Below are 26,411 nucleotides of genomic sequence, written 5' to 3' on the forward strand. Positions count from 1 at the left end.
GCAGAAAGGATTATTAGGACACTGAAGGAAACCAATACAGAGAATATCAAAATGACCACATATATAATTCAGTGATGCTAGCATTCTGAGGATCATGTGCAGCTCTGCATACTCTAATTCAATATATATATATATATATATATATATATTGTACAGCTGAGACACAAGGGTTATGTGGATCAGTAGGAACTTCCTTCTGTCAAACATTGGTGGTCAACAGGACAAATATACTAAAACCCAGAACCAAACAAATTCACAAGAAACAGTCTTATCAGTGGCCCTTCTCTAGGAGCTGCAGACTGTCCTTAAATTTGAAATTGCCGGAGGCTGGATGGTATTTGACAGGAATTGCTGTATACCATTAGACGTCTGTGCTTTAATAAGATTCCTAAAGCATCTCTAACTGGCCACAACAATGAACAGGATTTTAGGCAGGATAAATCATTGGCTTGATCTAGCAGGACAGTTCTTCTGGTATAAAGTTACAACGCGTAACCACTACCAACTGTTACAATAAAGGACAGGAGAAAAGAGATAGAGAACTTGGTTCACTAGAATGCTCATTGTGTCTAAACTCAGTTCCTACTCACATGGCCATGGGACATGATGTAGCTGTGGGGAAAGAGCTTGTGCATGGTGGCCCATGACCACTCTGGGTTTTGTTTTCAATCCATGTTGGGTAATGCCAGAAAAATAATGTTTGACAAATGATAAATGCTGAAACCAGTGTCCTATTTGTGTGAGATGGTAGATGTGTACAACAGACTTGTTATAGCTTGGGAACTGGTACATTCAGGTTTCCCACCACCATCACCCATACACCCAGATGGTTGTGTGAATGAACTGTCAATGACATTCTGAAAGGCTCTCCTATATACCAGAGGTAACCAATACGGTAATCCCCAGATTATCTGGACTACAGCTCCCATCATCCCTGACTATTGGCCATGTTCTCTGGGCCTTATGGGAATTGTAGTCTCACAACACCTGAGGGGCACAACATAGACTACTCTTGCCAAATACTAAAAATGATTCATTCTCTGAGTGATCTTTCCTTATGTAATCGAAACAGCATCATCTACATACAAGAGGGAGGTATCAATAGGTGCTGGTAAAGCCGTGGTTTGCAGAAATATACAAACTCTCTAGAAAAAAAGTTAAGGAGGGGAGGACCAAAACAAATGAGGATGGAAGATGTACATTGGCCATGGAATGCTGATTTACTGTGTTTTGGGGTGGTGGAAAAGTGGAGTGAGGAAGGGGAATGGAATGGAATGGAATGGAATTTCCAGGAGGAGGGCATGACTGGCTGGCTAAAACCCTCAACAGGAACACTTCACACTGCAACATTTTGTTGCAGGTCCCACTTGTACTGCTGTCATACAGTTCTCATTTGCTTCCCTAGGTCTTGTACCAGCACTGTGATTTGAGATAAACAGCTTCAAAGTAACAATATAAAAGTACCATCCTTATTAAATTCACAGAGATATGACAAAGAATTTCCATACAGAGTCTGTGACTCATTAGCAACACATACAACATGATTTTTGAGAAGTTACAGCTTCTGTTTGCAATCAGCAATAAAAGTGCCATGGAGATGTTGTTCCTCTGTTTCAAAGGAAGACTCTGAAGTATTTTAGTTTGTTGGGAGTTACTTTACTTCAGCATTTTTCAATAAAGAGCTATACGTTAACGGGCATTTCATTGCAAACATAATCACCATTTTCGATTTATAAAAGTATTTCTGCATTGCCCACATGCGTAAAATATCAAGGTGGTGCTCATCACAAAATATCATAAAAGAATAGCTGGCTCATATATAAAAAGGAAAGAAATTAAACAACTGAATAGCCCAGCTGTCATAAAAAAATAACCAAGAGACATCTGACGGTTAACAGTGAAGATGCCTGCTGAGTCTGCTGGGGGAACATTCCACAGCTTGGGACTGATGACCCTAAATGCCTGACTTCTAGCTGAGGCCAGTCAGGCTTGGGAGATATAGGGGACAACTAACAGCACTCCTCTAGATGATCCCAGCAATAGAGTTGCATTTTTCACTTTCATATTCTCTTTTCAGAATGTCAGGAGATGAAAAGATCAAAAGTATAATGCAACAGTATATTACAAATTTGTATCTCCTTCCTTCAACACCTTTTCAACTCTTTTGATACATGAAGTCTGTCAATGTCAATATCATAATATATAGGACTGAGTTGAACAGGTGTTTTATGCCTCCCCTTTTAGAGTCAAGATACATCAGAAACAAAATTTCCCTAAGAAATCATCCATGAAGTTAGGGCAGCCTTTCCCAACCAGTGTGCCTCCAGATGTTGTTGGACCACAACTCCCATCAGCCTCAGCCACAATGGCTGAGGCTGATGGGAGTTGTGGTCCAACAACATCTGGAGGCACACTGGTTGGGAAAGGCTGAGTTAGGGCATTAAGTAGCTATAATCTGCATAGATATTCTGGCCATGATAAGTAATTCCCACATTTTGTCAAACAAACCATCCTATCTTAAAAGGTGGTAATTGGGGACAATTGGCTTCCATTGTGAAGCTAGTTGAAATCTGGCTCTTAATAAAATGTGAAATTTAACATAATTTGGATTTGGTATAAGTGTGCCATCCCCAACCAAAATAAAAAACCCTAAAACTGGAAGAAAAAAAATCAAATGGACAGACCCTCCCCCCAAAAAACAGGCCAATGAAGACCACACATGCTCAGTGGGCACAGCATGCTGGCTGAGGCTTTATCTGCACTATAGTTTTAAAATAGTATTATAGCACTTTAAAGAATAATGGGTTCCTCCAAAAAATTCTGGGAACTATAGTTTGTTAAGGGTGCTGAGAGTTATTATGAGACCCCTATTCCCCTTATTATAATGTTGCTTTAATTTTCTTAGATATTTAATAAAATTAAAATAAGACATCTCCTACTGGCAGGAAGGGTGGGATATAAATGTATAAATGAATGAATAAATAAATAAATAATCTAAACAATTTTATGTCTGCAAGTGTTGTTCGACACATTTGTTTATTTTCTCCTTTTGTTCTAATTATATGGAGTATTTTAAATTGATGCACTCCTTGTTCATATTATATCCATACATACTATATATTTCCTAGGCTGCTGTCATGCTGTAATCACATGATGAAAGCTTTCTAAATGTTGTGGGGTCATGGCAGTGGCAGCATCAGATGAGGCAAGGCTAGCCATAAAGTGGGTGAGGGAAAGAGGCTGGCAAGTGGGTAAGGTGAGGTGACGTAGCAACCATGAGGAGGAAGAGGGGGAGAGGGAGGGGGGAGGCAATGGGCGAGCTGTGGAAGAACAGGAGAGGCAGGCAGGCACTGGGGGTTTGGTGAGGTGCATGGAAGGTGCCTATGGGATTTCTGAGGTTAGATGGTGGGGTTGGTACTCAAAGTGTGCAGGGACAGAAGCCCCTAGTATTGTATAAATGTTTACAGAGTAAGAACAATGAAACCAGTTTGGGTTAGTTATATTTAGGTTGACATATTGTGTTTTCAAATTTTATTTAAAAGCAACACCAGTTTTAATATGTTCATTTTCATGGTATAAAGTTGTTTAATATCACTAGCTTATACTGGGTTGTATTCAACAAAGTGCTAAGTTGAATGATCCATGAATGTGCAACAGAATGTTGTCGCCCTTTCTTCCTCCCACATGCCCCTTAAATTTCTTTCTCCAACTCTCCGAAACAGATTTGAGGATGGTGCAATGTGAGGAGAGGGGGAGGGAAATCCCCCTAGTTGAAGTCATTCTGATGGTGCAAGGATTTAGTTGAATACCACCCAAATTTGTGTGTGCGTGTGTAATTTTCATGTTCAAAATATAGTTATTTTCTATACCTAGTTCATACCATTTTAGTTTTATGTTATTTTTATGTTCAGATTCTAATTTGATTTAACTTTTTTTCTGTGTTGGCTTGAGACATATTTCCTTTTTGTTGGGTTTTGGAATCTCATTCCATCTACTCTAACACATTCATAAAGATCACATTCACATATCAAAAGCCATTCATTGATCAGTCTGAGCTAGTGCTGGCCCAAGACATTTTGCTGCCTAAGGTGAAGGACAAGGTGATATTTCCACTCCTTGCCACAAACAGAAGCTTGGCAATGGAATAGCCTCCTCCAGTGCACCTGAGGCAACAAACTAGTTTAGTGGGACGCTGATAGACCTTGTGCATGCAAAGCTCTGTCATCCGACAGAGAGAATGGCCTAGGAGGAACATTCAGGAGGTTGTTGCAACTACACACATACACACACATATGCCACCTGAGGCAGTAGGGCTAACCCAGTTCTGAACAGACATTCTTATCCAAATAAACTCCATTGAAAAAGCAAACATTTTGATTTTTAAAGAATTGATGCCTTCTTATCAAAAGGAAAACACACATGACCACTGGGAAAATGGAACACACTTGAAATTTGTGAGAATGTTAGTTCCTTGCCTGTGGCCAACCTATCTGTATGTAGCCACCGCCGCACAAAATATTAAGATTTTTGTACACCACTGCAAAAGTTTTCTTTCATTTGCTGACATATGCAAAAACAACAACACTTGATCCAGCAGTAGGTGGTAGCTACATGTACCACAGAAATGGAAGTGACACACAGGCATTTCAAGTGGCCTTGATACAATGTTGTCAACTGGGTCCAGGGGTCATCAACTGTTTTAGGTCTGTGAGCCCATTTTGATCTTTGAACACTGCCGTGGGCACCACTCTCTCTGGTAATTTCCCTCCCCACTTCCCCAGATTAGCTTCTCCCTCTCTCACAGTCAGAGTCAGAATGAGTCAAAATTAGACTAAGTGTGGGTACATTAGGGATGGACGAGAAACTCGATTCAGTTAGCATTTCTCAAATTCACACTTTCTAAAATACTATGAGAACTGAAACACAGTCATCCTTCAAAATTTGCACTTATCTGAATTTTGATGGTTACAAAACCAACCAATGTTTACAAAAATGCATATATTAGGGGAGAGTGTGCACAAAATGAATATACTGGTGAAAATAACATACAATATGCATTACATTAGGATGATGTGCTTCCAAAATGTGTACACTAGTCAAAATGCATACAAGACATATTAGGAGAAATTTACACTAAAATGCTAAAGGATTTTCATGAGGATTTTTTAAACAAAACATTCGTAAATTGCTGCAGAAATGTGGAGAACTGAATTTGATTAGAAAAATGAAAAACTGAAAGAACCAAAATGGACAGATTTCAATTCCCACACAAACTTCACTTTTCCGAGGAATCTAGGGAAAAGCTAAATCCAATAGAAATAATGTGAGCCTTGAAAAGCACATAGAAAGAGGAAGTGGGAAAAAGCAACATTCTTCCAACTTCCTCCTTCAGCTCTATGCACTTTTCAAGGGAGGAAAAGGCAACCACCTTCAGCACTTCAGGACTAAAGGGGCATTGAGTGAGGAGGGTTCAGAGACTTTTTGGGTGCCAGGGCAAGACTTCAAGGTGCAATTGCACCCCCAGGTACAAGTAGGCAGCCCCTAAATGGTCATATGATATCATCCCTGACTGAGGGGGGTGCAATCAAGCCAGGAGTCAGAGCTGGAAGTCTGAGGCAGAGAATGTCAACGAAGGCTATAATTGCCCAAGCAAAATCCCAGCCTGACCAGAAAGCGTTTGTAACTCTTCCTGTTGAAGTGAGCCAATGAGTAACCTGGGTTGGTGAAGTCAATATACCTGCAAATGCTTTACTGGCTAAGGAGATGCTCCCTGGTGCTGGTGACTCAACATACAGAACACCTTGATAGTGGGTTCTTAGTCTTGTCTTTTATGCATCTTGAATCTTTTAAGTTACACATAATTTCCTATTGGCTTCATGCCAATTTTCTCTTACAAAGGTAAAATCTAATTTCTGGATAGTATGCTGCATTACATATGCAGTAAGTAGTAGTTTGGCCTTAGCTTTTACAAGTATTCTCCATGTTAAAGTTCCTTTCTGGGCATGCAGTTTCAATAATAATCAGTGTATGCCTATTATGCACATAGTAATACATACTCCTTAGGGTAAAATATTCTTCTTTGTTTAATTAAAACAATAACATTAATATTAAATACAGAAACTCCTAGTCTGTGCTCACTCATCACTCATCACTCCTTTCTATGACTTCACTATTCTTAGTACCACATTCTTTATATTTTTCCCAGAGTACATGTTGTATTCAGCTAAGTCCTAAGAACAGACCCATTAAAATGAACAAACCTAAGTTAGTCGTGTCCATTGACTTCAATGGGGCTCCTTTCAGTAGGACTAGCACTGAATGCCACCCAAAATGTTTGAATGAAATGTAGCCAACAAAAAGAAAGAATATATATAAAAAAAACCCCCGTCAAACCCATCAATGTAAATCCAATGGACTATTCTCAGATAAATACCTAAAAAGTAGATAGACTGGAAGAGAAAGAAATGCACAATGATCGGTAAAATACAACAAAACGTTGTATATTTCTAAGTGGACTGCACTCACACACAAATACACACACCCTGAAATGTCAAAGTTGCAATGCAGTTAATAGGCTCTTCCATTGACAAACCAGGTGATTCCTTTCTCACTTCCCACAGCAGTTATTTGAATACAAGGATCTAGAGATGCACTGTTTTGTTTGCAGTCTTTTCTTCCATCTACTTTTGATACAGAAACAGAGTTCTAATGATAAGAGATTACAAATCTGAGACCTGGCCCCCCTTCTTCCCCCATACACACCCAATACAATAACTAGGAGGGAAATTCATTTCAACATTCTATCTTTAACAGTAAATCAGACAATTTATTTTCACAATCCTCACTTAAATCTGGCTAGAAAGAAGAGGAAGGGTCGAGAACGATCTTTCAAAGAAATGAAAAAAGTAAACCCAGTTTTAGCAGCACGCTGGCTTCTCCTTTGGTTATCTGGACTAGCATTTGTTTTAATCAATTTAATATCAGAAGCAGCTTTAGTATAGAGGAACCAGATCTCTTGCCTAATGGCTATTACTGCTCTTAAGCTGGAATGGAAGCTTGCCCTTGGCTTCTGGGATTTTACTTGCGTTTTTCAGAGATTTTGCATGAAAATTCCAGGTCATGTTTCCCTACCCATGCAAAATGAGATATTTATACTTGGAGGCAACGGACAGAGCAGGTAGGTACAGTCCAGTCCTTACCAGGTATGTGCCACAGTGAACCTCCGCTGTTTCGGTATGTTGCTATTCAGGAGCATCCTGCGCAAGAGTCTTGGAGAATTTCTAGGAGAAATCACAGGCGATAACTTAGGAGAAATAGATGAAGACTTCCTGGATGCCTTCAACTTTTCATGTTGCAACAGGTTTTCCCTCAGAGTCTTCACAAGATCTTCGTTGAGCCATGGATTCTGACCATGTGGATTATCCACTTCAGGTACAGTCAAGGTGTCTGGGCTTGTTTGCTGAGCCATGTTTCCAAAGCAACTTTTATTGGCGAAATCTCTCTATAACGTAATGTGATATTTGTTTTGGCTTCTTCGGAGTTTCAAAAAGAAAAATAAAAGAAAGAAAAGGTATTTCCTTTCACTAATTCAGTTCTGAGAAACTGTGCAGAGCTTTGACTCTGATTCAGCCTATTTGCTTTTCAGCATGGTGTTGCTTGCTCTCATAGCATCTCTGTACAGATAATGAAGTGGAAAGAAAAAATGCAAGCTAACTCCTCCACCAAACCTTTCAGACATTGCCACTCCTCTCTGACAGGCCACTCCGACAAATGCTGTTCACGCCTGCTGGCTCTTGTTGCGAGTGAACACGGAGGGAAGGACAGAGCATGAAGCGACAGCTCCTGCGCCAGAGCAACAAGGCTGCCTGTCAAACTACTGGAACTAATGCACTGCAGCTGCTAGAGTGACTCCTGATTATGTACACAAAAAGTGCCGGGAGGAGGGCTTAAACATTGGCGCGTTCGTTTTGCTTGGCTACCCTTTCCATCTGTTTATTGCTCATTCTGGAGGGAGGGGTGGAGATATCAAGCACGTACTTCCGTTTTTTAAGTCCCTGTGATATGCTTGGTTTTTTGTTTCGTTTTTTATTCCTTTTTTAGCTCCTGCAATTTGCTGGTTGTTTCAGCTCTTCTTGTTTTTAGCTCCTGTGATTTATATTGCATTATAGCTGTGGTTAGTGAATGGGGTTGCAGTCAGACAGCACTTTATTCCATTTTCCTGATGTTTCCTTACCTGTTAATTTTTTCCATTTATAAATAATTTAAAAGCCGCTTCTGGAAATCTAGTGGAATCAAGTGGAAGTTTAGTGCTTATTTCCTCATATTTTATATATTTGGAAGAATATGTTTTATGCAGTTCTCATTGTGTCCTAGTCACTGACTGTAATAAAGATTGATTGACTGAGCGCTTATTTCTGTTAATTGCTTCCAGAAAAAAAAATCAGTTTGCAATCCCGTTAACATGGAAAATTGCAGGAGTTTGGTGTTTTATTTTCCCCACAGTTTTCTTGGGATCAGCATATCATGGACAAAACACAGTTTCATAATGCAACAGATACTGCAATGTGAAAGGAACATTAGAAATCGGGACAGAAATGCTAGCATTATAATCTGTTTCCAACCAACTGTGGTTTATTGTTATGTATAAACCTGGACAAACTATGGATAATCTTAGCACACACACATGCTCCTTCACACACATAATCACACACAAATGTGAAACATACACAGACAAATTTAACACACACATTTAACACACAATCACATGCACACACAGTTCACACACACACACACCCTGTCCTGCCTGAACACTCTGAAGTCAGTCACAAACGAGGAGCTGTGCTTTTCTTTAATAAGTTTATTAAGGGATTTTGGTTTGGTGTGCTTCATGAATGAGCTTACAGGTGACACAGGATTCAGCATCATTACTAGGCTAAACTAGAGACAACTACACTGCACTAAGATGTTGTCACAGCAACTAGTCTCGCCCCCTCACCCGGCTTAAGTATGATTGGGTGGGCACCCTACTTGTGTGAACTGAGTATCACTGTTGGCAAGTGCACACTTGAGAACTCTGCCTCAAGGGAGCTGTTGGCGTGCATTGTTCTGGCACCTCCATGAGCGAGGCCAGGGCTCTGCTCTTCCTCAGCAGGTACCTCCTTCTCAGAGGGAGGCACGAGGCACTGGGGAGGCAGCAGAGCAGGTGTGGGTAGAGGAGGCGCATCAGGCAGGGTGGCAACTGCCTGGCTGGGCCGAGCCTCCTTGTGGGTAACTGGACCTTCAGGGACGGAATTGTCATTGTCCAGAGCGAGAGAGTTCTCAGAGTTCTGCGTGCCCAACGGCTCAACATGGGAAGTGTCAGTCCATTCAAAGTCCTCCTCCTCCTCTGCCATCTGCTCCGCACCCAATCTGCTGGGCCCATGACACACCCCTCTTCTGCTGATCTGTGAAGAGCAGCTGAGGTTGTTTGTGGTGTTTCAATCCCATCACAACTTGCTGGACGGGAAGCTTAAACTTGAAATCTGTCTGCCTAGAGTGCTGCAACAGTGATAAAAAGTAGGACCTCTTTGCTCCTTAGCAAGATCAGCTGAAGAGCAGGGAGGCCCTATTTTTTCATCCCCATTGCAGCACACTGGGCAGTGAGGTTTAAACCTCCCTGCCCCAAATAACACGATTGGGAAGAAAAAGACTGCTCCCCCAACAGACACACAATCATTCTCCTAACACAACCAAACATTCTTGGCACAGCATGAATGCAGTGACAAGGAGCATCTGTTGGGAGGGGGAGAAGAAGGAAAGCTGGGTGAGAAGGAGGGAACTGTGAATCTCTCTCTCTCTCTCTCTCTTTCTCTCTTTCCATCAGCTCTTCAGCAGGAGTACAAGGAGCTTTGGAAGAAGGAGGTGAATGGAAAATCACTTCCAAGGATTACCAATGGACTCTGAGCACTCTGAAAGACAAGCAAGCAAGTTCTTCTTGTCTTCTGATGCCGCTGCCAATGTGGAAAAAAATGGTAAGAGAATGGTGGGTGAGGGCCAGTAGAACAGACTTAATGGGCTGGATGCAATCTGCAGGCCACCAATGCCCTGACCCTAGATTAGGGAAACAAGCCAAATCCTACCCATAGAATTTCTGATTGTGGCTTGTTTCCCTAAACCGCAATTAAAATTAACCACAATTCTGGGTTCAGACATACCAAGAAAAATCACGGTTATTTGAAAACAGAAACAAAAGCTTTCAATCTCCTTCCAGGTGTGCCAAGACAGAGGAGGAGGAGCCCATGAGCCTGAGGCTCACAGTTTAGCATCATGTAAACCCAGTTATACAGAATTATAAAATGATGCATGATGTGGAGAAAGTGGTAAGAGAGATTTTTCTCTTCCCTCTCCCATAATACTACAATTCAGAGACATCCAATAGAACTGCTGGGCAGTAGATTCAGAAAAGCCAAAACAAAGCACTTCTTCACACAATGTGCCAATAATTCATGGAGCTAACTGCTACAAGATACGTTGATGGCCATGGGTTTGGATGGCTTTCAAAGGAGGATTAGATAAATTCATAGAGGAAAAGGCTAGCAATGGCTTTTAGTCATGGTGCCAGGATCAGAGGCAGAATGCTGCCGAATGTTAGCTGCAGTGGTGGTTCAACAGCAAGGGAGGGCAACTGCCTTCATGTCCTCTTTGTAAGGTTCCTAGGAAAACTCTGATTGGCCACTCCAGAACACTGGATTCTGGCCGAGGTGGACCCTTCATCTGATTCAGCAGGGCTCAACGCAGAAGATCTCATTCATGGGGCAACAATCCACTGGAAGTTTCTTAGAACAATCCCTATCAAAATAAAAGGGAGCTAAACGCACAATAGGTTTTCTACCTCAGGCATCAGAATATCTTGGGCCAGCCTCCTGAAAAATACAAAGCAACGCAAGATGTTTTCCTGTGGCTCAGAAGCCCAACATAAAAGCCAGGATGCTGCATACAACCCATCTAATTAGATATTGCTAATTCCCAAGCTGGTGGCTTCCCGTTATCATTAACTATTTCTTAAATGTTACAATTATTGTTTTAGAATGGCCCAGAGTAATTAAGTTAATGTAATCACTGTGTCTTCTTGCTCTTTAAGATAGTTATTAGATCTCATTTTCAGCAAGAGATCCATCTTTGCTCAAAGAATTATATAAAGGGCATGCTTCAGCTGCCTTTGGTTTTTCTTTTTTCTTTTCTTTTTGATGGATGATATTTTTAAAACAAGAAGTTTGAATGAAATTTCTGGGTTTTGTTTCTTAGAATTGCACCCAGTGCTGCTGCTTAGCTACACAGGAAGGGAAAAGCTTTTATAAACATCATTAATTTTCTCTGAGACGGATGTTGATGAAGACAACAATGAGCTCACAACTCTGCAACTTCAGCATATACAATATTTTCTTATGTCTTCAATGAAAAACCCTGTTTATTATTGGTAATAGGAGCAGCAGCAGCAGCGGCGGCAGCTGTATTTCTATAGCACTTTTCATTCATGAAAGGGCTGCATTTACCTGTTCAAAAAGCTGCAGAGGAGATCAGATCTCAGATCTCCGTAAATCACATCTAGGTTGGCCCTTAGTGTTCCCCCACCCCCACTATGATTTACTGGCAGATGATGATTTTAAAAAACCCATTATTATTATTATTATTATTATTATTGATGATGATGATGATGATTAATAGTAGTAGTAGTAGTATTTCGGATGCAGACCTGCATCCTGGAAGAGGAGATGAGGGGAAGGGCGGCTGATTTTCCACTTCCCCTGGAGCCCCTGGTGCCACCTTCCACATGTTCTGGAGGGTTCCACAACTTTCTGGAACAATATGAGAGATGGCGTTAGAGGTTGCAGGGGGAGGGGAGAATAAGCAGATGTTGCCTCCCCCTTCCGCCATCAGAATCCCTCCACTGGATCCACAGCCTTCCATGGACAGAAAGAGCCTTTTTGTCTACAGGAGGCAAAGTCTTGATCCAACCCATGATTATCATTGTTGTTGTCGTTGTTGCTCTTAGACACAATCCAGCCAAAGATAAACAGCTTTAACGTCAACTAGAAAGAGTAAAGCACACGTGTAAAATTCTTCAGTTGAATCAATGGGATGTAAAATAATTAACTTGGGCTGGATTGTGCCTGTTAACTAAAAATGGGATCTGCAACAAAACGTTGCAAAGTATCCCCACCTCCTAACAGGAGTGCTCCTGTTCAGGGTTTCTGCCAGCCAGCCACGCCCTCTACCAGGATACTATCATTTGTAAGGAGCTAAAGCAAGACATTTCACTCCACCCCTCGGTCTTCTTTTCTAACATTCTGTGGCCACTGAGCATCCTAAATTCTCATTGGGCAGTTTCAAGTGCAGAGTGTCCTCTCAGGTTTTAGTTGTTGTTGTTTTTAAATTGCACAGGCTGATAACCTCCTCTGGGTTTTGCTCCATTTCTGTTGGCACTGACCACCTGAGTTTGCTATTAGGAATGGTAGTGGTGATGATGACTTTATCCCTAGAATTCTACATGGCTCTTTAGTTCTCTGCTGGTTAGTCCTCCATCTTATAAACTTGGATATCCCCCCCCCACAGACTATGGATATTGGGCACAATCCCACTCTCAGGCTGTACCAAACCATAGTGTCACCTTAAAGTGCAACCCTATGTGTGACAACTGAGAATAAGTCGCACAGAATTCAATAATGCTTCCTCCCGGGTAAGTGTGTAATGATTGCAGCCTCCCTCAAGTCTGTATCAAGATCGTGCACACACTATTATGTAATAAGAACCAGATTCTAGCTGCCTTATTATTTGATATATTTCATTATTAACATTGTATGAAAATGATACATAGAAATACAAACATTATAACAGGTATTACATAAGATGCAAGAATTATGCTATATATTATACCAAAGCACCTAAAGAGGAGAAAACAAGGAGTATGACTTGAAAATTGATGTTCAATTAATGGATGAATAAAATCCAGGTCTTAACAAATGTATCTGTTGCTGCTGCTGCTTTCATGTTTTTATAGTAAGTCCATATTTTTTCTTGTCGAGGCTGATTCTTCAAGTGGTTTGGTTGGAAGTAACTCCCTAGTAAGCCATGTATGTGGGTTGCCAAGCCAATGGCAAGCAAATGATGTCGCCAGGCAACACAAAAGGCCAGGGCCAATGCTAAACATTTTGCTGTCTAAAGTGGAGGACATGATTGTGCTCCTTTCCCATTCCATTTACAGAAGCTGACTAGACTCGCCACTGAATCTTACGTCAACATTGGTGATGGGATAACATCTTCTGCTGCACTTGAGACTAGCCATAGGTTTATTTTTCTTTGTTGCAGGGGACAAAAAAAAGGCTGCAGGGAAAAACTGAAACACCTTCCCCCCCGAGTCTCCAAGCAACTTACAACATTATTAAAAACCAAAATAAATATATCATACATAAAACAATATTTAAAAACAACAGCCACCCCCATGCAGCACAGAAAACTTTGGCAGCACACTAATAACAAACAGTATCATCCTAGTCTATCAAAAGCCTACAAAAAAAGACAAGTCTTTACCTGGCACTGAAAAGATATCAATGAAGGGGCCAGGTGGACCTCACTGGGGAGCACATTCCACACAGGGCTGGTTCTAAAAGGCGGCCAGGTTGGGCACTGGCCCGAGGGCCCTGGAGCTACAGAAGCTCCTGAGGGGCCCTTTGCTCCCCTTCCGCAGCCGCGGATCGCAGGATACAAGCCGCCCACTGAGCCACCCACCATCCCCGCCATCCCCCCGCTTCACCTACCTTGCTCTGCTGTTCTTTGCAGCTGCGTGTGTTGCACGTGCAGGGTTGCCATCAATTATGATGGCGGCCAAGGTTTCAGTAAAGGACTGAAGCCTCTGCCGCCATCTTAGTTGATGGCAGCAATGCGCACGCTGCGTGCCATCAACCGAGATGGCGGTAGAGGCTTCAGTCCCTTACGAAAACCTCGGCTGCCATCTTGTTTGATGGCAACCTTGCGCGCACAGCGCGCGCAGCCACAAAAGACAACAGAGCAAGGTAGGTGAAGGGGGGGATGGCGGGCTGCTCGGCAGGTGGCTCGAAAGCTTTGGACTGTCTTGTGATCTGTAGCACAGGTGGCTCCTGCCATGGATCGCGGAAGGGGAGCGGAGGGGCCCAGGGCAGGCTGATGCCCAAGGGCCCTGGGATTCCTGGAGCCGGCCCTGATTCCACAAACAGGTTAAAGACTATTGATTACACAACAAATGCACCAGATAGGAGCTGCTAGCTCAGACAGGGCTTTAGAACAACTAAATGACAGAGAAAGACCCTCAACCAATTCCATACATCTCCGGCTCATTTCTGTGAACTTGTTAACCTGGAGAACTGATATACATATGCCCCACTAAGTGGCACATGTAGTGGGGCAGAGGTGTGGAGCTGTCATCCAAACACTGATGTTGCTGCTGCCTACCTGGACAGGCCTGGGACAGAGCGAGAGTGAGGTTGGGGCCACATGGTTGAACAGGTGCAACCGGCTGGTGCATCCACATAGCCCTAACCTGGGTGTCCCACCCCATCCAGGTAAGCAGCAGCACCGGGGCTGGCTGGGAGGCTCCACCGGCCCTCTGTGCCACATGTGCCACTGCCAGAAAGCCCGCTTCATGCATTATTCACACCAGTAGGGATAGGGGAGAAATTCAATTCAGTTCGCATTTAAAGCTGAATAGATCAAATTTGCACACAGCCATCCTTCAAAATTTGCACTTACCTGAATTTTGCAATGCTATTCTCCAACCAACAATTGTTTACCAAAATGAATATATTGGGGGAAAGTATGTATTAGAATAAATACATTAGTGAAAATAACATATAAAATGCATTATATTAAGAGATTCTGCTTTCAAAAATGTGTACATTAGTCAAAAATGCATGCAAAAATGTATTTAGGAGAAATTTGCACTAAAATGCTGCATTTTTTTCATGCAGACTTTTTAAAAAACAACACAGTAATCGCAAATTGTTGCAGAAACCTGGAGAAGTGAATTTAAGATTGGAAAAATGAGAAATGGAGAAAACCAAAATAGACAGATTCTTCCATCCTTTCTCACATGAAGGGAAAAGTGTGCGGAACGGTGTGCCTCTAGTCCCACTCCTGATGTGAGGCTTTCCCCTAGTCTAGTGGTTTCCCAACTTTTTTTGCCATGGAGCACTTGAAAACTGCTGATGGTCTTTGCGGACCACATAATGATTTTTCTGTCTGTTGTAGTAATTGTAATGTGCTGTTCTTGCTATATGATTTTTAATTTGATTTTTACAGACATGCTACAGACAAACTGAATGAAGCTTGTGGGCCACCAGTGGAAACAGTTTGGAAACCTCTGCCCTAGGCCATCCCCGCTGTCCACATGGACATCTGAAGTGGGGATAGATAGATGTGTCTACATGTGTAGTTTTCCTTGTATCCTGGAATCTGGATCTGACAAGGATCTGAGACCAGGAAAAGGCTACGCATGCAGAGGTCTTTGTGTGGAGGGTCCTCCTCATCAGACTTCAATGCATTAGCAGTGTAATTTGATGTGGGCCAGAGCCCCTTTCTTCATGCTTTCCCCCTTCATGTGGGTAACACCTAGAATGGATGGAATATTTGTGAAGATTGTCATAGAAATCACTGCTATCACAAGTGGACTCCACAGCTGACAGAAGCCAACAGAGCCCAATGAGGGGTAAAATCCAAAGATACTTTCATTGCCTCATGGTATCCTCTTATGGTGTTCACTGCAGAACCAGAAGGGGCAATAAAACCACCAGAGGCTCACAAGTCCTTTTGGTACATCTTACTACCCAAACATTTGTGTCAGTAATCTGGTGGATTTTCTCATCGGTTTGTTGTAAGAATTCCTGCATTCTTCGGTCTCTTTCCTACGCTTCACCTCAATAAGTGCAAGACGTAGTAATGTTGTAGTTCTTTATTGTATTTGAAGGAGGGTATTATTATTATTATTTCATTTTCTTGTGCAATACTGTGTTGAATATTTCTTGCAAATCTCTTTTTTTTTTCAATTAATTTTTATTCTAATTTTCAAAACCAAAATAATACAAAAAGAAAACAACACAAATCAATAACTAATACAATACAAAAAAAAACATATATATAAAAATATTGACTTCCGATTTGTCATAGTTCAGCTATAAATCTATAATATATAACAAACCTATCTCTTAATAGATTATAAAATCACCTTCCTCCAGCGGTTATCTTAGTTGGTTTCAAATCTCATTAACATCATATCATTTTAATATTCCACAAAAAGTCAAAGAGAAGTTTCCAATCCTTGAGATATATATCAATCAATTTTTTTCTAAATAAACATGCCAATTAATCCAGCTCATCAAATCTACTAAATCCAGTAATTTCAAAACACTATAATTCAACTATAAATCTATAATATATAACAGACCTATCTCTTAATAGATTATAAAATCACCTTCCTCCAGCAGTTATCTTAGTTGGTTTCAAATCTCATTAACAACATACCATTTTAATCTTCCACAAAAAGTCAAAGAGAAGTTTCCAATCCTTGAGATATATGTCAATCAATTTTTTTTCTAAATAAACATGTCAATTAATCCAACTCATCAAATCTACTGAGTCCAGTAGTTTCAAATCGCTCTTCTGTCATTATCCATATTGGGTCCATCTTCCATCTTTACGCACCCAAAAATCTTGCTGTCATAGTCATATAATAAAAGTCTGATAGGAATTTCCTCCATCACAGATATTTTCTTACCATCAAATCCAAACGTAACACTGAAGTATTGTTTCAAAGCTGCATCTCTGCTCCTCTTTTCCACATGATACACTAGTACATTTCTTGAAGGTTTTTCCATTGACACAAAACAGGGATTAATTCTATTAACTTTCTCCATTTCAAGTTCCATCAAATCCTTCCAGTCCAGGAATTTTTTTGAACCGATAATATCTTTATCTCCAATCTCTTCAATTCCTTCAGAGACAGCGCTGTATTCCAAACTGTAATATTTATCTCCAGGATCCGTCACAACCAGGAAATCGAAATCTTTTTTCATGTCCATATTTAAGCCAATCTCCATAGATTGAACCTTGCCTTTAATTTCTCTTTCATCTTTTTTTTGTTTTCCAGATCTATCTTTATTCTCATTTCTCATAGAATCCTGAGTTTCTTTCAGCTCCTGTCTCATTTCATGAAATTCAGTTCTCCACGCTTGTCTATTATTTCTCAGTTCTTGTTTTATTGAGTTAATCCCATCCATTATTTTCTGAAGCATGTCTAGAAATAAAGTCCCTTCTTGTACATCCATGATCTTCTTAATTGCCATTCTTAAAACCAAAAGAACAAAACTCCTTCAATTTTCAATGTCCCAAGCAAAGAGCAGTTTATTTCTTTATCCAGTTACAAAGGAGTTAATCTTTCCAACCAACTAACGTCACACGCTAGACAGTCCTTATCTCTTAAATGTCCAGAAGTGCAAAAACAGCTTTTAGTTCACAGCGTTCAAATAACTAGTAGCAGAGAGAATGAGCAGATTCGTCAACAACAACAACAAAAAAAGTAGATCAGAAAAAATAGTCCCTTATATATATTACACAAAAGTCTTGTAAATCAAAAAGATTTCTTATCTCTCCCAATCAGAAAGCTCTCATCCGTTGTAATCTTTAAAACGCAATTTTCCATGTCAGCTTTTTGCAATAAAAAAAAAAAAAGCTATTTATATTTTCTTCCCCCTTAGTTCCGTAAATAAAGAAGGAAAGTCTTACCTCATCTAGGTTATCTTAATTGCTGTTACTTTGACAAATCTCTTTAGCTATATAGATAAGAAAATGATAAATGTAGACAGGAGGTTTGCCTGCTAGTCCGTTAAAAAAAAACGGGTCACTTATCCAGCTGAGCTAGCATAAAATCCTCGCTCTGTCTGAACTGCTGGAAGACAGACAATTCTGACGAATTCCAGGCTCCAACAATCGAAACAAAACTATGTGGCAGATCTCACGCTTCTTCCTTATCCGGAAGAAATCATCCCCAGTCAGAAAAAACCCTTCTGACTGAATTTAAAACTGGATAAGTTTCATCCAAGACGGGAGCCCGTCTCAGAGGCAGCACAGGCGGAGGGATCCTCCTGGGAAGTCTCACAAATCTCGATAAAGATGTTAAATTGGGGGGAAAGTGGACACCATTTTTTTAAGGTGTTGCCCATTGTAAACATGTATGATGCAACCAACAGCATGCATTGTTACAAAGTACCAAGCCAGCGACTTGTACGTTTTGGGTGCCATGAGACATGTTTAAAGAGCTCATTTCACAGAAATAGGATATTGGCAGCAGTAGAAGTTTGCTTAGCTTCAGTGGAAGTTTGCAAGGAAAATATTGTCATTATAAGCTAGGAGGTTCCTGTATCAATAAATACAGAAATATTATTTCCTCACTTGGGTTAGAAGAATATATTTCTGAACATGGAAATAAACTTTCTAGACAATTTGGGGTGAATGTTCCTTCATCAGTTCTAATCTACTTGCCAGAGAAATCAGAGTTGAGAAAGAATAAAGAAAATGTCATTTGTTTGAGTTTTAACTGCAAACATCCTCTTGGTATTTATTAAAACCCATCAGTGCTGACTTAAAAAGTCTAACAATGTTTCAACACAGTCACTGAAAATGTATATATATTTTCTGCTATATTAGGCCATTGTATATGTCAGCATTCCAGTCCAGCACCATTAATCATTGCCACTCTATCATCACAAATCTGAGGAATTGTAATGTCTGCCAAACACATAAGCCTTATCTATGTCAATGCTGAAAATTTTATAACATACCATTAAACTCCCAAGCTAAATTCACTCGGATAACTGAGATGAGGACAGGTTTCTGCCTGGACAAAGAGTTACGGATATAAGCTGAGTCCACCCTAAGAGGAAGTGAAAGTTTAACTTGAATTTCAACTCGTTCTTCTAGCATTGCACAATGAGCAATCAGCAATTTAAACACAGAATGTTTACCTTAGACTCTGAAAAAAATTCTTGCAATGTGATTTGCGTAGGCAACTTTTTCTGATCCTTTACAAGCCAAACATGCCATGCAATGAAAATATTATTCATTCATTGCACCCTGAGCTCTGTGTGGCTCCCCTCCCTTTTTCCCCTAAGGGCATAAAGAGAGATGCAAATGACTGCTGTTCCCCTGTAAAAGCAAACAGGGCAGAGTCATTAGCTCAGTTACTACAAAACAAACACTTTTCTGGCTATTAGCACTGTATGGCCCCATCTGCACCATACATGTAAAGCACAGTGATACCCCTTTAAGCAAGCAATGGCTTCCCCAAACAATCCTGGGAACTGTACTTTGTTAAGGGTGCAGAGAGTTATTAGGAGAACCCTGTTCCCTTCACAGAACTACAATTCTCAGCATTGTTTGATCATTAATCCTCTTCCCAGGGAACTCTGGGAACTGTAGCTGTCTGAGGAGAATAGGGGTCTCCTAACAACTCTCAGCACCCTTAACAAAGTACAGTTTCCAGGATTTGTTGGGGGAAGCCATGACTGCTTAAAGTGATATGATACTCTTTCAGTATATGATGTGGATGGGCCTAAGTGGCTTTTCTACTGCCACACCTCCAAATCTACATCCTACCTTAACAGCTCAGTTCACACAGTCCTTTTTCTGCTCCAGTTTCTCTGTGCCCCACCCTGGATACACACTGATCTGCAAAAAGTACCTTGCAGGCTGCAAGTGTGTGGAACAGACAGTTGCTAGAATCTCCATAATCTCAGCAGCACCAGTTAAGCGTGTCCACGACTGGAGAAATCACTGCACACGGAATCCATCTTGGTTCACGTGGCACTTTCGCTGGACAGTTACAGGCATATGGCTTGAACTCTATTGTGTGGTGTCATTTGGCATCCATGACTCCTGTTGTCTTAGAGAAAACACATTTTGGGTCAAGGTAGGCCTTTTTTTCTGTCAAGGGCTGCATTTCCTCAGGTGTATATTGTAGGCGGCTGCATACCAGTGATGGGTGGGGCTGAAGCCAGCAGTGGGCATGGCCAGAGCTAAAGATGGGTGGAACCACCCCTCTTTATCCATTTCTGCCATTGCTCCCTCTTACTTGCTGGAACCCCCTTCCTTGCGCTTTCTCCACCAAGAATACTGCTGAGGGAAGGGAAAGATTGCTTGTCCTTGAAGTCTGAAATGATCACTTACAGAGAACTTTTGACACCAGGCTGAAGCAACTATCTGGATGGAACTTTTCCTTGACCAAAGGTGGTAGTCTACTAACTTGTCCCATCAGCTCAAGAATTACTGCTAGCGCAATGGGCCTTTCTCCCCCCCCCTCTCCATGGCCCACACTCTCCCCAAATCTGCTCCAGAACCTCAGTGTAAAGAATTTAAGGGTAGTTGATAGCCAGACAAGGCACCACTGAATCTAGGTCTGGGAGGTTTATCAATGGCCACACCAGTGGGTAAATTTAAGGAAATTTATTAAGAAAACAAATTATCAGGATAACCTCCAAATTCCAAATGTAGCAAAAGTATAAAACAACAGGAGAGGTTGCTTGAGAGAATACAGCCCCTAAAAATGACAAAAGCTAAGATACACCTGACTAAACAGTTAAGAACAACAGGCTCTTATAATAGTCAGTTACCAGATGGCCAGAGTCAGATGGATAGGAAGAGTCCCAGCGTAGGTCCAAAGTAGAATCCAGGTTCTCAGCAGGATGTCCCAAAGTTTTAGACTCCCCCCCCAAGAACAGATTTGGGGGGGAGAAGAGTGTAGTGAAATGTGTCTTTAGGTTAGATGCATAGCAAAGAAAGAGTTAACTTTCTCTAGAAGGTATTACACACCCTAGGGGGAGCTAGACTGATTTAGTTACTGGAGTTAGTCAGTGTTGGGTGTGTTGGGTGAGGCGTAGCACAGAACAAGCTCAGATGTTTTACTGTTTAAGAATTGTTAAATAAAGGAGCTCTATTTTATCCTCTGTCTCATCCTGATCAATATAACAGAGAGGGCAGAAAGTCCTTTTGCACTAGTGGTAATCTTTGCACTGATAGGACCCTGACTTAGTGCTACATTGGATACAATCCTAAGTGTTTTCATACCATTTTATCCAGCCTTTTATAGTCATATATCAAAGCTCTGACAATACCCAAAGGCTAGTTATAGGCCAGCTGACTCCAACTACGGAGTGAAGTCAGAGACATTATCAGGGAAGAATGCAAAAGGACAATACCTCTAGTTAAAAAGAGAGAAAGACCTCAATGGATGACTGAAGAAACTCTTAAAATGGTTAAGAGAGAAGAGAGAAGGAAAGCAAAAGCAAAAGGAGATAGAAACATGGTTAGCACCGTAAATGCAACAATACAGCAACTAGTATGCAGGGACAAAGAGAACTATTACAATTGTTATTGTATAGAAATAGAAGAGGACAACAAAAAGGGAATAACAAGAGCCCTATTCCAAAAGATTAGAGAAATGAAAGGGAAATTTAAACCAAGAGTAGGGATGTTGAATAATCAACAGGGGAACACACTGACTGACGGAGATGAAATAAAAGGAAGATGGAAGCAATACTCTGAAGAACAGGGTGGTCCATGGTGCTCTTGGAGGTCACTGATTCATAGGGTCGCCATAAGTCATAATCGACTTGAAGGCACATAACAACAACAACAAAGGGTTGCTGTTTTTTAAATGTAGTTTAGTTAGCCAATATAGATTGTATCCAGGTTACATAAGGCAAACCGAATTAACTTAAGGCATGACTAACTTGTACCATTGATTTCAATGGGACCTCAGTTTGTTTATTACATTTATATCCCACCTTTTCGGCATGAAGCTGAAGGTGACATATATCCCCCCCATTTTATCCTCACAACAACCCTGTGAAGTAGGTAGGGCTGAGAGGCAGTGACTGGCCTTGAGCTTCATGGCAGAGTAAGGACTTGAACTCTGGTCTCCCAGGTCCCAGTCCAACACTCTGACTACTACACCAGTCTGGATCTAGCCTTGTATATTGTACAGCTGTTCTTGCAAGTGAAGTAGCAATGTTTGTTATATGAACATAGGCACCCGCAGACATCATCCGCCATGTGCAAAGCTGGCATGTCAGAGAAGATTTTTAGGCACACCGTTCTTTCCGGTGTGGTAGCTTTGTAAATATAATGAGGTTTTTAAATGTATGCACATTCATACACATGATAACTCATACGCTGCAGAGGTCCGCTTCCTGACTATTTTAATCTGCCCATAGGCATCCGTTCTGATGGTTATGTTCTCCAAAGCAAGACTCAAGACTACCTCACTCCCTTATATTTCTCCTGCTTTTGGCTTTAATGTTACAGCACAGAAATGGAATCACATTTCAGCATCAGTATTAAACACCAAGAAATAGTATGCCACACCCATCCACCTCTCTTCACCTATCATTCAAAACAGTATAGCCATTACAACAGTCATGAAATTGGTAATAATAATAATAAATAAATTTAGTTTTTGTGTCGCCTATCTGGCCGAAGCCACTCTAGGCGACGTACATATTAAAATTCAGTAAAATACAATAAGTACAGAATAAAATACAATGCAGTCAACACTAATGCAGGCATAAAACTATGTAGGGCAATCAGTAACAATTTTCACAAAGACAATAAACAATCACAGAAAAATTAGCCCTCCCCGGAGGTCCCAAAGGCCTGTCCAAAGTGCCAAGTTTTTAAGGCTCGGCAAAATGTATCCAGGGAAGGGGCATGGCGAAGATCAAACGGGAGGGAGTTCCAGAGAGTGGGGGCCGCCACTGAAAATGCCCTCTCTCTAGTCCCCACCAACCTAGCTGTTTTCGTTGGTGGGACTGAGAGAAGGCCCTGCGTGGCTGATCTAGTCGGGCGGCTTAATTTGTGGTACTGGAGGTGCTCCTTCAGGTAAACTGGGCCGAGACCGTATAGGGATTTAAAGGTTAACACCAACACCTTGAATTGGGCCCGGAAAACAACTGGAAGCCAATGTAGATGAAATAACACTGGTGTGATGTGATCGCGGCGGCGGCTGTTAGTAAGCAACCGAGCCGCCGCGTTCTGCACCAATTGTAGTTTCCGGACCGTTTTCAAGGGTAACCCCACGTAGAGCGCATTGCAGTAGTCTAATCGAGAGGTGACCAGGGCACGTACTACTAGTGGGAGCTGATGAATAGGGAGGTAGGGTTGCAGCCTCCGTATGAGGTGTAGTTGATACCAAGCTGCCCGGCTCACTGCCGAAATCTGAGCCTCCATGGACAGCCTGGAATCAAGAACAACCCAGAGGCTGCGGACCTGATCCTTCAGGGGTAAACTCACCCCATTAAGCCTCAGGTCAACAACACCCAACCTTCCTCTGTCACCCACAAGCAGCACCTCGGTCTTATCAGGATTGAGCTTCAGCCTGTTCCTTCCCATCCACCCACTCACGGATTCCAGGCACTTGGACAAGGTCTCCACAGCCAACTCCGGTGAAGATTTAAAAGAGAGGTAGAGCTGCGTGTCATCAGCATATTGGTGACACCGCAGCCCAAAACTCCTGATGATAGCTCCCAGCGGTTTTATATAGATGTTAAATAGCATGGGAGAGAGGATAGAACCCTGTGGCACTCCACAGGTGAGGGGCCAAGGGTCTGAAACCTCATCTCCCAATGCTACCTGTTGATGCCTGTCAGAGAGAAAGGAACGGAACCACTGTAAAACAGTGCCTCCTATTCCCAATCCTTCCAGGCGATCTAACAGGATACCGTGGTCGACGGTATCAAAGGCCGCTGAGAGATCCAGGAGGACAAGAAAGGTGAATTCTCCCCTGTCTAATGCCCTCCTCATATCATCCACCAGAGCGACCAAGGCTGTTTCAGTACCATGTCCAGTCCTGAAACCCGATTGGTATGGATCCAAATAATCTGTTTCATCCAAGTGTGCTGACAACCATATCTTTAGAATAACCATATCTTTAGAATAACCATATCTTTAGAATAAAATCCATCAGATCCAGATGTATAAAATGTCTACCAGTATACTATATCAAAGTTGGAAAAGAATTACATTTTTTCTATATGAGAAGCATTAAAAAATCAAATATTTATGATACATGCAGATAATGAAAATTGTCATATGATTTAGGTCTTTACAGGTCAAACTGATTGCAACATCTGCAACTGATTTTTGTTTAAGTGATTACTTTCTATGATAAGGATGTCTAAATGTTTAGAATGGAACATTCCAACCAATGTGCCAGAATGCAACATGGCATTGCAAGGGCATTAAATCCTGTACTGAATTACAGGTTTTTAATCCTGTGAGCTGGAGTTCCTGGGACCGGATAAGGCCACAGATCAGTCAATCAACCAGTTGATCAATGTTTCAGGCAGATAGGCTGCTACTGTACGGTACTTGCTCTGGACCCATTGCGTACGTTAATGCGGGGTATTCTTGTACAAAGGACTGAATTGCCAGTTAGTATATATATGGTGGTCAAAGTAATCTGATTGCTAGCAACATATGATGCAGCATGAAAATGAATGGAAGTATTTATGTAGGATGCTTGCTACCAGGAAATCTTCAAGGTATGTTTATTCAGTCAAATCAATGTTTACTCCAATAGCATGTATATCGTGTTTTCAATTGTTCAATGCTCTTCTCATATTTACAGAGGTTTTGTTAGGAGGAACGGGTGGCTTAATGTCTTTTGTATCAACTCCCAGATCTCCTGCCCCTTCCCCCTTCTTTTTAAAACTTTGCAGCTAGGCATGCTACAAAATGCAGTGCCAGTCTAGGGATGGGAGAGTAGTTCAATTTTATTTGCATTTTAACGAGAAACTACCTAATTTGAACTTCTCAAACCTATATGCAAACTGAAACACAGCTTTCCTTCAGAATTTGCAATTCTCCAAATTTTGTGATGCAGGTCTCCAACCAAATAATGCGTGCAAAAATGCATATATTAGGGGAAAATGTGCATTAAAATGCATCTATTAGCGTATGCATATATTAGTGAAAATAGCATGCAAAAATGCAATATATTATGGAAAATGCCTTGCAAAATGTGTAAGCAGGAAACAAAAATGTGTTTATTATGAGACAGCGGCATGAAAATGCTGAAGAATTTTCATGATGGTTTTTTTTTTTAAAAAAAGCAAATTGCTACAGAAATGTGGAGAAATCAATTTAAGATTAGAAAAATAAGGAACAGATAGAAATTGAAAATTAACAGATTTATCGATCCCTACTCCAGCCACTGACTATTCTATTTTGCTTGTAGGCATTCCATACACTTATGCAAGCTTGTGGTGTTGGTCTGTGCTATAAGTACCTAGCAACAGCGCTCCATATTTAAGTACCTAACAACATCCTTGCATATTTATAATCCTTACAACAACCCCATAAAGTGTTACTGACCCCACTGCAAAATGGAAATCTGAGGCTAAGAGAGTGGCTTCTCTAAGGCCCACCAGTGATCTCATGGCACAGGTGGATTGTGAATCAGCAGCTTCCTGATCCCTAGTCTTACCCTGCACTGGTTTTCCAATCAAATCATTTTAATTATTTGCAAACCTAGCTGGAGTCTTAAATCAGATATTTATCAGTCATTTTCATGGACAATTCTATTTTTAGATTTAACATTTCAAAGCTGCTCTTTGGAAAGCGTATTAGCATGAAAGTCCAATTTTTCTGAGGCACAAATTTACAGCTCTGGTTTCATTTTTTTGAAGGATCAAAAGATCCCAGTGTATCATATGTATATTTGGCATTTATGGGTCATAAATATTCATTAACTTCTAGATGACAACTTAGAGTTACAATGTTTTCAGCAACTTTCTTTGACTTCTTAAGGGGAAAATACTAGGGTAAGTAATTTTGTCACTGCAATGAGTGAGATTTCCTTTGTTAAGGGAAGAAGAGCAATAAAGCACAAGTAGCACTGCATTTTTTTCTACTTTCCTATTGTGTATACAATAACTGGTCTTGGGTACAAAGAGATCACAGAGAGGAATAATGAAGCAATCCTTTTTAAAGATGGGTGTTTGACTTGGTCTCAGAAATCCGATCATTATAGCTCTAGTGGCAATTTGAGACCCTGCTGCTTGTGTGGAACTTCAGGACAGACAAAAGTAAATAATGTGTACTAAAATGCATATGTTGTGTAAAGTGTTGCATATATTAATGAAAATAACATTTAAAATGTATTATATGAGGAAAAATCGCTCACAAAAATTTGTATTAATCAAAACTGCATACAAAAATCTGATTATTAGAAGAAACTAAAATGCTGAGGAATTTTCATGAGGATTATTTTAACTAAAATTTGCAAATTGCTGCAGAAATGTGGAGAACTGAATTTAATGTGTATAAAATATTAAAATGAGTATATGAGAGTGAAA

At 40.9% G+C, this 26,411-nt stretch overlaps 1 protein-coding gene across 13 annotated transcripts in view; it reads right to left on the reverse strand.

Moving 5' to 3' along the window:
- Window positions 1-26,411, reverse strand: part of PDE4D (phosphodiesterase 4D) — a 1,048,840-nt gene that overhangs the window by 558,758 nt on the left and 463,671 nt on the right. Inside the window, exon 1 of one of the 13 annotated variants that reach the window (XM_061618545.1) lies at window positions 18,843-18,928. The exons of 11 other annotated variants lie outside the window; for them this stretch is intronic. Coding sequence is in view for 1 of the 2 variants with exons in the window: in XM_061618481.1 (XP_061474465.1) it covers window positions 7,200-7,468 (269 nt within the window). In the remaining variant the exon portion in view is untranslated. Of the gene's footprint in view, window positions 1-7,199; window positions 7,874-18,842; window positions 18,929-26,411 lie in introns of those variants that run through there. One more of the 13 variants, XM_061618481.1, reaches the window with a different exon arrangement.

The sequence above is a fragment of the Rhineura floridana genome, chromosome 1, assembly GCF_030035675.1.
Source record: "Rhineura floridana isolate rRhiFlo1 chromosome 1, rRhiFlo1.hap2, whole genome shotgun sequence".
NCBI classification, from domain to species: Eukaryota; Metazoa; Chordata; class Lepidosauria; order Squamata; family Rhineuridae; genus Rhineura; species Rhineura floridana.